The sequence below is a fragment of the Bactrocera neohumeralis genome, chromosome 4 (assembly GCF_024586455.1).
Source record: "Bactrocera neohumeralis isolate Rockhampton chromosome 4, APGP_CSIRO_Bneo_wtdbg2-racon-allhic-juicebox.fasta_v2, whole genome shotgun sequence".
Classification (NCBI taxonomy): domain Eukaryota; kingdom Metazoa; phylum Arthropoda; class Insecta; order Diptera; family Tephritidae; genus Bactrocera; species Bactrocera neohumeralis.
In genome coordinates this window covers 44,597,151-44,609,255 of record NC_065921.1, presented here as the reverse complement: position 1 = coordinate 44,609,255, position 12,105 = coordinate 44,597,151, and the positions used below count along the sequence as shown (strand labels likewise).

Here is a 12,105-nt window from a genome sequence, read left to right as displayed (position 1 = left end):
TAGTGTAGATTCAAATTGTCTGCCTTGATCCGTTGTTACTCTACTCGGTACTCCAAATCTAGCGATCCAGTGCGTGTAGAAATTGAAAGCAATGGTCCCGGTCGTCATGTCTTCGAGCGGGAGTGCCTCTAACCATCGGGAATAACGATCGACTATTGTCAAACAGTATCGATAACCTTTGCAAGGTGGTAGTGGTCCGACGATATCCATATTTATGTGGTCAAATCGTTGCTCTGGTAACGTGAATGTCGACAACGGTGCTCTGTTGTGGCGCTGCACTTTAGCTATTTTGCACGGGATGTGTGTGCCATGTTATGTACAGAATCAAAAGCTGTTCTGCGAAACGAAGGAGTTAAGTACGGTCGGACTTGGCTGGTGCTTACGTCAGAAAAAATATCTACAGCGGTGCCTGGAATCGTGAAAGGTTTGATTAATAGGCTGGTATTCGAGTCTTGTAAGTTTTTGAGCTCTGAGTCAGACTTTTGACTCTCCGCAAGTTTGGCGAAGTCGATGGTGCTTGGAGTATGAATGGCGTCAATACGTGACATTGCATCAGCTACTACGTTTTCTCTTCCAGGGATGTACCGGATGTCTGTTGTGAATTGTGCGATGAATTCCGAATGACGCATTTGATGCGGAGATGCCTTTTCCAGCTTTTGCTGGAACACATACGGCAATGGCTTGTGGTCGGTCAGGATGAAAAATTCTCTGCCTTCTGGCATATGTTGAAAATATTTGACTGCTTTGTATGCCGTTAATAGTTCACGATCGTAAGTGCTGTATCGTGTTTGTGTTTCGGAATAAAAACCTAGTGGTTGCCACTGGTCGTTATCGTGTTGTTGTAGTACAGCTCCTACCGCAGCTCCAGATGCATCCACCGTCAAACTGAGTTGCGCCCTGGGTTTTGGGTAAGCGAGTAAAGTTGCTTTGCATAAGTCGTTTTTGCATTATTGAAATGCCTCCTTTGCTTCAACTGTCCAATCAACTGGCGATGTGTCGTTTTTCTTGTTCCCTTTTATGAGGTTGAATAGTGTCATCTGCCTTTCTGCGGCGCAAGGCAAGAACCTGCGAAAAAAGTTTACCATACCGAGAAAGCGTCGCAAATCGCATACTCTCGAAGGTAGGTTGAAATTTTGAATTGCCCGTACTCGTTCTTCTGGGGGTGAAATTCCACTGCTGTTTATTTTGAAACCTAAAAATTCAACTTGCGGCTGACCAAGTGTGCATTTCGAACGGTTGATAACAAGGCCGTACTCGCGTAGCTTTTTAAATATTAACTGTAGATGATGACGATGTTGATTCAAATCCTTCGATGATATCAAAATATCATTGAGGTATGGCCAGGCGAAGTCGTATTGAAATTGAATCTTTGGAACGTTTGACTGGCATTCCTCAAACCAAAGCACATGAACGGAAATTCAAACATGCCGAATGGCGCTGTAATTGCAGTCTTTGGTATGTCGTTCGGTTCCACAGGAATCTGGTGGTAGGCCCGATGCAGATCAAGTGTGGAAAAAATTTTGCAACCATTCAGGGAATGAGTGAAATCGTGCAGGTGTGGCAGGGGGTACCTGTCAGGCTCGGTGACGACGTTTAGTCGCCTGAAGGCCTCCATTCGCCGTTTTTCTTCTTTGTCATGTGCAGCGGGCTTGCCCATGGGCTGCGCGATGGACGACAGATGCCTGCGTTCAGCAAGAGTTGTATCTCGGCTTTTGCGGTTTCTAACTTCTCGGGAGATAAACGCCTCGGTTTAGAGAAGACTGGTGGTCCTTTGGTGACGATATGGTGCGTGACAAAGTGTTGCGGTTTTTTGACTGAAGACTTTTTCATCGTGATGTCTTCGAATTCCCTCAATAAATCGTAGAACGGCTGATAACCTTTGGTGTAAGATAATTTGGAAACTACCTTTTTATTTGTTGATATTGAACACAGTTTGCTGGAGTGACGTCGTCGATGAGTTTGCGTTGTCGTAGGTTGACTGTTAAGTTGAAATGTGATGGCTTGTGACACGTCAGCAATGATGAACTTCCAGGAATATTGGCAGCGTAGACCCAGATTGAGGAACATAGTCTTTTCGCCGTAAGTTTTTATAGTGGACCTGTTTGCTGCGTAGAGGTAGTTGTTTTTGTCCGGGCATCTACGTTGTTGTTGCGTCGGTGGAATTACGCTGACTTCAGCTCCCGTGTCGATGAGGAAGTTTATTGCGGATTTTTTGTCTCGGACGATTAAGCGGCGGTTTTTATCGTTGAGCCTGTCGTCGATCGCCATTGACGACAGACAAGTTAGTTTAACTTTTTTGCGTAAGGGCTACGACATTTTTTGGCATCGTTACCAAATTTGTGATGGTACCAGCACAAACCATTCGAATTGTTATTTTGCATACCGGAACGTGACGGAGGACGTCTTCTGCTGCGGCTGCTAGGCCGACGGTTTATGTTCGCCTTTATTGAGGCTATCTCTTTCGTGATTTCGGCTAGCTGCTGCTCGATGCTGGATTGATTGGCTATTGCTGTGTTTGGAGTTTCGACCACGTGTACGTGTGGGGTGCCGCTAACCTCACATATTTTGTCCGCGAGCAGGGCAACTTTGTTGAGCGGTTCGTTGCTAATGGAAATTATTAGTCGCATGTTGGAAGGTAACCGACTCATCCAAATGGACTTTAGTATATTATCGTTGATCTCGCTGCCGGCTAGACTTCGCATTTCGCGCAAGAGCTGTGATGGACGCATATCACCGAGCTCTTGTTCCTGCAGTAGCTTTTTTACACGTTTTTGCTCCGAGTCCGCGAATTGTGTTATTATTCGATTTTTTAGCGTGGTGTACAGTTCACTGTACGGTGGATTAAGAATTATGTCACTTATGTGGGCTAGCACGTTGCTTTCGATCACGGCCACGACGGTGTGGTACTTTGTTTTGTCGCTCGTTATACCTGCAGCGATGAATTGTGACTCGACCTGCGCCATCCACAGTTCTGGCTTTGCGTGCCAGAATGGTGGGATCCTGATGGAAACTTTGGCCACTTCCACGTTGCGGGTTTGGATGCCCTCTGCCAATTGGCCCCGATGCTGCAAATTTTGTATTACCTATTACCGCTTCTTCTTCCGTCATTTTTCGATCACGTCGGGGTCACCAATATGTGGGATGTCCACAATAATTTTAGATTTATTAAAATATAAAATACTGATACAAAGTTGATGATTGAAAATGAAAATGAAATGGAGAGCGAAAATGATGAAGCGTGCTAGCAGTCGGGATGATGCGCCAAGAAGAAGGAAAAATGGCGGTTCGTCAAGCTGACAGCCTATCCAGTTTTTGGGTTGCCATATCTATGCTTTTTGCAGAGTTGCATTTGGGGTTGCCACATTACTTTAGGGTTGCCACAGACTGATGAACACTTAAGGTTGAAAATATTTTTTGAGGAAAGTTGCCAGCTGTTTAAGCAAATTTAATTTAATAAAATTGATAGTATGAGTTAGAATAATCTGATTTAAAATCACTAAGGTACATAATAAGGTGTATTGGTAAAAATACTTTCAGAAGGGTTGACACCTGTTGTAAATTTCGTATGCAATTAAAATAATTTAATTTGATATTACTCTAAGATTTTTAAACTGTATAGATTACAGAAAGATTTTTTGTAAAAATTTTAATAGAAGAGTTGCCACCTATTTAAAAAAATATTTAAAAGAAAGGGTAAATAATACCCTTTTCTAAAGTACTATTTATTTTTATTTAACATTTTTTTTGTAATTAGTGACACTAAAAATATGACCTCCACTGTATTTACATACATATGTATGTATGTGCGCTGTTTACCTGGTCGAAGCAACAGCGTTGACCAACAGTTGGACAACCACAAGCGCACTTCACCGCACTTCACTTAGGGACATATTATCGATCTAATGGTCGTGTAATTACAGCTCCAACAAATGGGCAACATTAAATCATATCATTGGAAAGCAGGAGATTAGCATGATTGCAACATGCACACGTAAATACACAAATACATTATTGCAAACAAGAAAGAGTGAGCCAAAGGGGGTTGAGGGGGTAGAAAATGAATTGTAGTGATTAAAGAGTAGGACCCGAATAAGCACTGATGCGACATGGAGATGGTGCAGATAGTGAAAAGACACCCTGGGCGTGATATCGGTGAATGTATGGGTGGGTATATGTGTGAGCGTATATATTGTATGTATGTATGTATATGCGTGTTAAAGGTAGTTAAATGTGGATCGAACGAAAGATGAGTTGCAACCAGTCGAGACAGTGATGAAATTACTTTCAGTTTGCCGAGGCGGCGCAAGTTGTGGCATGCCACATATGCATTTGTAACAACTGCTGTTTGCTTGCCTCTTGATGGCTGCTGTCGGTATTTTGCATATTCCAATCCATGTAAAAACATGGTAGAGTCTTGCCTAGCAAATATGTACATAGATGAAAAATAACAATGCGTGCAACAATAAAAACAACAATGATAACATTGACAACTACAATCTATGGAAAAATGCACAAACGGTGCGCCGTGTGTCAGTGTGGCAGTATCTGTGGGCATATTGATGTTGTTTATTGCATTCCGGTGCCACAAACTGGTGTGCTGTCTTGCTAAAGAGGGGAGAGAAAGAGAGCGGGAGAGTTGGAGGAAGAGCGGGCGTATTGATACAGTGGAGTCAGGTGTTTGCAGGGCAAGGTGGCGGCTGCTTGCTACGATAACATGTCTGGCACTGATAAGCTACAACAGCAATAACAATGGTGTACAGTACAGATAACAATAATAGCAACAAAGCAACGGAGGGGGTGGAGCTGTTTGGCTGCATAACAATGCCAATAATGGGAGACAGAGCATCGTAGATTTGTCTATTTATGCGCAAATAAGTCAGTATGTGATGCTGTTTGTATTTGTATTTGCGTTGCAAGTCAGTGCAGCAACACTCACAAAAGCGAATAGATTGCATTTTCCAGATTGCATTGGCATTTCGAATGGAATTAAAATTAAAATGGAAAATGAAATTGCCATTGAAATGGAAATTGAAAATGGCAATGGAGTTGTAGACTTTCGTAGACTAGGCAGAGTTATTTCTTTTTTGGAAATAGTTTTTTATGTTGCAAATATGTTAGCCCAAATTGGTGTAGGAAGCGCTTAAAGAAAATATATTTCAGAAAACCATTTTTTAATAAAAAAGGAAAAATCTCGTTACCCATTTACACACATATAATACAAAATAAAAAAATATCTAGGATATTTTTACTAAAAAAAAAATACCAAAATATTTTTTACTAACACGTTTTGGTTACTACATAGAATTTTTGTTTTTCGTAAAAATATTTGAGATGCTTTTTCTTTTGGTAGAAATATTTTGTTGGCAATTTGTTTTGCAATTTTTTTATATTTTCCTTTATTTAATTTCGATTGTAACTAACGGGTGATCCAAGTAGATATACTTTTTTTAGATAGATCACGTGTGAGTCACTTCATGCTGGTTCAAACCACGTCAAGTAGTCCATGAAAATTTCGGAAAATCTCCGATTTTGAGTTAATTAGGAAGGGGACCAGATGCATACCCCGTGTGATAAATATTTCGTTCAAATTCTTTCTTTTCTTAAAGTTATTGAAGGTTGAAATTTGGGGTACGATAAAATTGTAAAATTACTTTCTCATAAACTACTTGAGATAAATCGATGAATATTTGAGATATTTTTTCACTATCGATTTGTTTAAATAATAATATTTTACATCATTTTTTGTTAAACAATTGAAATTTTTCATGTGTTCTTCACGATAAAAAAAATGAAAAGTATGTGATACAACGCGGAAAATATTCACCTTTAATAAGCTGCAAAAAAATTTTTGTTCATTCATACCATTCCAAAGATATTGAATTTTTTGTACCCCCTGCTCTTAAAACGTATGGCACATCGATCGTTGCGCAGTGCGCTCGTAAACTCCCGACATCTGTGCCGCAAGAAAAGCATTAGCGCATTGCGCAACGATGGTTGTGTCATACGTTTTAAGAGAGATGGAAGACATTCTCCGGAATAGCTTTAAGAGACAAGGTGTATGCTGCTTGGATCCCCTCTGTCGTCTCAAAATGCTTGCCTTTCATCGGATCATACTCAAAGATCCATGACTCGTCACCTGTGATTCTTCTTCTTTACTGGCGTAGATACCGCTTACGCGATTAGAACCGAGTTAACAACAGCGCGCCATTCGTTTCTTTTTTCGCTACGTAGCGCCAATTGGATATTCCAAGCGAAGCCAGGTCCTTCTCCACCTGGTCCTTCCACCGGAGTGGAGGTCTTCCTCTTCCTCTGTTTCCCCCGGCGGGTACTGCGTCGAATACTTTCAGAGCTTTAGTGTTTTCGTCCATACGGACAACATGACCTAGCCAGCATAGCCGCTCTCTTTTAATTCACTGAACTATGTCAATGTCGTCATATATCTCATACAGCTCATCGTTCCATCGAATGCGAAATTCGTCGTGGCCAAAGCGCAAGTGACTTATAGAGTTTTGTTTTTGTTCGTCGAGAGAGGACTTTACTTCTCAATTGCCTACTCAGTCCGAAGTAGCACCTGTTGGCAAAAGTTACCCTGCGTTGGATTTCCAGGCTGACATTGTGGGTGGTGTTTACACTGGTTCCAAGATAGACGAAATTATTTACGACTTCAAAGTTATGAGTTCAATATCATCGGCATACGCCAGCAGCTGTACACTCTTATAGAAGATGGTACCTTCTCTATTTAGTTCTGGGGCTCGAACTATTTTCTCCAGAAGCAGGTTGAAAAAGTCGCACGATAGGGAATCGGCTTGTCTGAAACCTCGTTTGGTATCGAACGGCTCGGAGAGGTCCTTCCCGATTCTGACGGAGCTTTTGGTGTTGCTCAACGTCAGCTTACACAGCCGTATTAATTTTGCGGGGATACCAAATTCAGACATCGCGGCATAAAGGCAGCTCCTTTTCGTGCTGTCGAAAGCAGCTTTGAAATCGACGAAGAGGTGGTGTGTGTCGATTCTTCCTTCACGGGTCTTTTCCAAGATTTGGCGCATGGTGAATATCTGGTCGGTTGTTGATTTTCCAGGTCTGAAGCCACACTGATAAGGTCCAATCAGTTTGTTGACGGTGGGCTTTAATCTTTCACACAATACGCTCGATAGAACCTTATATGCGATGTTGAGAAGGCTAATCCCACGGTAGTTGGCGCAGATTGTGGGGTCTCCTTTTTTATGGATTGGGCATAGCACACTTAAATTCCAATCGTTGGGCATGCTTTCGTTCGACCATATTTTACAAAGAAGCTGATGCATGCTCCTTATCAGTTCTTCGCCGCCGTGTTTGAATAGCTCGGCCGGCAATCCGTCGGCCCCTGCCGCTTTGTTGTTTTTCAGGCGGGCAATTGCTATTCGAACTTCTTCATGGTCGGGTAATGGAACGTCTGCTCCATCGTCATCGATTGGGGAATCGGGTTCTCCTTCTCCTGGTGTTGTGCGTTCACTGCCATTCAGCAGGCTGGAGAAGTGTTCCCTCCATAATTTAAGTATGCTTTGGGCATCAGTGACTAGATCACTTTTGGGGGTTCTACAAGAGTATGCTCCGGTCTTGAAACCTTCTGTAAGCCGCCACATTTTTTCGTAGAATTTTCGAGCTTTACCCCTGTCGGCCAGCTTATCAAGCTCTTCGTACTCACGCATTTCGGCCTCTTTCTTCTTCTGTCTACAAATGCGTCTCGCTTCCCTCTTCAACTCTCGGTACGTATCCCATCCCGCACGTGTAGTGGTCGATCGTAACGTTGCGAGGTAGGCAGCCTGTTTTCTCTCCGCTGCGACACGGCACTCCTCGTCGTACCAGCTGTTCTTTTGCACTTTCCGAAAACCAATGGTTTCGGTTGCAGCTGTACGTATGGAGTTTGAAATGCCGTCCCACAGTTCCCTTATAACGAGTTGTTGACGAGTGCTCTCAGAGAGCAGGAGTGCAAGCCGAGTAGAGAATCGTTCGGCTGTCTGTTGTGATTGCAGCTTCTCGACGTCGAACCTTCCTTTTGTTTGGTGGCGTGCGTTTTTTGCTGCACATAGGCGGGTGCGAATCTTAGCTGCAACAAGATAGTGGTCCGAGTCGATGTTAGGACCTCAGAGCGCACGCACATCTAAAACACTGGAAACGTGTCTTCCGTCTATCACAACATGATCGATCTGGTGGCAGTTTTTCGATCCGGAGACAGCCAGGTAGCTTGATGAATCTTCTTATGCTGGAATCTAGTACTACAGATAACCATATTTCGGGCCCCGGCGAAGTCAATCAGCCTCAACCCATTTGGGGATGTTTCGTCGTGGAGGCTGAATTTACCGACCGTGGTGCCAAAGACACCTTCTTTGTCCACCGTGGCGTTAAAGTCGCCAAGCACGATTTTGACATCGTGGCGTGGGCAGCCCTCATAAGTGCGCTCCAAGCACTCATAAAACGCATCTTTGGTCACATCGTCCTTCTCTTCCGTCGGAGCGTGGGCGCAAATCAGCGATATGTTGAAGAACCTCGCTTTGATGCGGATTGTGGCTAGATGTTCATTCACCGGAGTGAATGATAGTATTCGGCGACGGAGTCTCTCTCCCACCACGAATCCTACACCAAACTTGCGCTCCTTTATATGCCCACTGTAGTAAATGTCACAAGGACCTACTCGTCTCCGTCCTTGTCCCGCCCATCGCATTTCTTGGACGGCGGTGATGTCAGCCTTTATTTTTACGAGGACATAAACCAGCTGGGTCAATTTTCATGTCGTTTTTAGTTTTTATAAACTCATTTATTTATATATTAGTATTATATATTAAAACAATATGTTATTTTTGTCTTAAGTTGATGTTCTTACATTATAGTCGAAATGATTATGCGTTTTGTTTTGTCGTTTATTTAGTTTAGGATCGGTTTCTCTTATGAGAAATCAACAGTAGTCACCCATCATACCGACGTTCCAGAAACCTTGGTATCGATTCTCAATTAATTTCATTTGCTGGTGAAAACTTTCGCCATGCTCGTCACTTTCGTCTCCGAGATTTGCCGGAAAAAAAACTTAAATGGGAATGCAGAAAATGAATTTTTAAAGACATATTTACGCCTGGAGAAAAAAGCAAATGTAAATAAGTAAATTATAAAATTATAAAATTTTATATAATTCAATTAAATAAGTTTTGAATAATCACCCGACTTTGATTAAGTCGCTCACTATCTTCTCGTAGTTTGGACTTTTGTGTTTACCGAGAAAAGAAGAAACGACCATTTCGAAGGAATCCCACGCTGCTGCCTCAACTGGTGACAATAGTCCTTTGAATTGGCCATTATTTATCAACTTTTTTATTTGGGGTCCAACAAATATACCTTCTTTTGTTATCTTGGCCTGGGAAATATTTGGGAAAAAATTTTGCAAATAATTGATTGCTTTGCCTTCTTTGTCCAACGTCTAAACAAAATTTTTAATGGGGCCGAGCTTGATGTGCAATGGCGGAAGAATGATTTTTTTCTTCTTTACAAGTAGGACGTATTTGATATTATCCACACCAATTGTAAATTTAACTCTTTCCGGCCAATCCTTAATGCAATAGTGGTCTTTACGAGCTTGGCTATCCCATTTGCAGAAAAAGCAGCAGTGTTTTGTGTAGCCACTTTGTAGACCGCATAACATTCCAACGACTTTAAGATCGGCACATATTTTCCAATCATGCTCTTCATATTTGATGAATTTTAACAATTTCTCCATTATCTCGTATGTTTCCTTCGTGTTTACTGCATGCGCGATCGGGATCGAGGGCTTTTTGTTGCCATTATGCAGTAATACGGCCTTCAAGCTCAGTTTGTTGCTGTTGATGTTGGCCTTAAAAAAATTAATGAATTTACCAAGATATGTGTGTGTGCATGTAGGTATGCATGTTTGAATTAAATTTATTTGCATTAACATAACATAACTGACACCTCTTGCTTTCGATGCAAACTACCTACTACAACAGGTTTTGAGTATTACAGTTCTAAAAGTATTATTTGCTTTTTTTTAAACGAATAGCGTTACTAGTTTATTCTAATGATATAAATAATAATGATAATGATAATAATCCCACCCCTACTTTGCACACTTACGCATATACGTATACATTGACTTTGCGCGACTTGGATATATTTATTTAATCATGTACAACTTTCCTATTTATCCATGGATTTTGTTCGTTGGTAGCTTAGTTTTTTTATAAACAAACAGGACTTCATATAAAATAAAAAAAATTTAAAAAATATCTTTTGTTTTAAAATTTTTTCCTTGCCAAAGTTTATTTTTTTTTTAATTTTTTCATAAAAAAATTTAAAAACACGAAGTGATTAATCAATTTCTCAGAAATTATAAGGCCTATGGAAAAATGGAGTAGACAATATTTTTAGGAAATTTCATTCACTTTTATTTTCTATAATTTGCAGTAAGATTGCTCAACTGGTCAGTGAGATATACTTGATTAAATGAAGACACCTTTTTTTTTTTTGGTCGAATAACGGTAAATTGCAAATATCTCAAAAACGTATCCATAAAAAAAAAATTTACTCGATTTTCGAAATCAGCGAGCCATTTCACATACAAATTGGATAGTGGCATCCGTGGAACAAAAAACAAATTGAAATTTGTGATCCAGTGTAATTAGCAATATTACACTGGAGAAAAATTCATCATCACAATTTATATATTTACATTTGTATAACTTACTCACACACCGTTTGCAATAATCTCACTCGCTCATTTACCGCCTGCGCTTTTATGTTTTATTACATGTCATTTCCGTTTCCTGCATCCGCTGCAACAGTTAACAACAACGATAATAATACAGACAAGTAGATATACACACATATTCAAGAGCAGATACCAACAGCTGCAAGCGTTGACCATTGCGCTTTTCACATGCACACCCACACCCACACCCACACATACAAACTATGACTTACAACAACAAATAAAGCATGAAATGGCCTCCATCATGTCACTACCAATTGCACCAGCACAAGGCAACAACAACAACAATAACCTCCAGAAAAGCAGAAAAACGTGCGCGCCAATTGAGTGTGAGTGACGAGCGATTGGAGTTGTTGGTCGCCAGCATCAGATAAAACACAATTTATATGCGTCCTTTCCGCTGCACTCCCACTACAGATTACGGCGCTCACCGTTATCATGTTTGTGTAAATGTGTGTGTATGTGTGTGCCTACAGTATTATCTTCTTTTGCTAGTCAGTGCAGTTCGTAAAATTGCTTTTTGTGTGCGTTTGTCCACCGGCTTTGACAGTCATTACCGTCAAATGCAGCTGTGTCCACACGATGGATATGCACTTCTACACACATACATAACTAATGTAAATGCACGTACACATAAGTATGTATGAACAGATTTGTGTATATTTATATGTTTATTGGGCCATTTGCCAACCACATCGGCTCTTTTTAATTGTGTGCGAAATTACAACACACATTGTGGGCAATTGAATTCCATTTCATTTGGTTGTCATTTCAATGATTCGCTTAAACGTACGAGGCTTTTAATTCAAATAATCTACTGATATGTTTTGATATACACAAACTAGGAGTTATATTTAATATTTTAAGTCAAGTCCTTGCTCGTTTGATGCTTCTTCGTTCCCTGTTATCTGTGACCAACTGTTTTCGCAATTAATACCATAAGAGACTACCAGGTATAAGTTAAGATAACAGGTATTCTAACTGTATTCATCGCCGGTTCTAGTGACGCCCCAATTTGGCTATTTGGGTCTATACACAGTTAGAATTTTCAAAAAATCTAATTATACGAGTACTCTCGCAACAAAGTTGCTAGGAGAGTATTATAGTTTTGTTCACATAACGGTTGTTTGTAAGTCCTAAAACTAAAAGAGTCAGATACAGGGTTATATATACCAAAGTGATCAGGGTGACGAGTAGAGTGAAATCCGGATGTCTGTCTCCGTCCGTCCGTCTGTCCGTCCGTCCGTCTGTCCGTCCGTCCGTCTGTGCAAGCTGTAGCTTGAGTAAAAATTGAGATATCATGATGAAACTTGGTACACGTATTTCTTGGCTCCATAAGAAGGTTGGCCATA

The 12,105-nt window shown here is 40.9% G+C and overlaps 2 protein-coding genes across 2 annotated transcripts; both read right to left on the bottom strand.

The window, feature by feature from the left end:
• Positions 1 to 1,593: 1,593 nt before the first annotated feature.
• On the bottom strand, positions 1,594 to 2,268 carry LOC126755714 (uncharacterized). Its single transcript, XM_050468459.1, has one exon. The coding sequence runs from the start codon at positions 2,266 to 2,268 to the stop codon at positions 1,594 to 1,596; it is 675 nt and encodes a 224-aa protein (XP_050324416.1).
• A 14-nt stretch (positions 2,269 to 2,282) lies between these two features.
• LOC126755712 (uncharacterized) lies at positions 2,283 to 2,963 on the bottom strand. The gene has a single exon (XM_050468458.1). The coding sequence runs from the start codon at positions 2,961 to 2,963 to the stop codon at positions 2,283 to 2,285; it is 681 nt and encodes a 226-aa protein (XP_050324415.1).
• Positions 2,964 to 12,105: the final 9,142 nt, after the last annotated feature.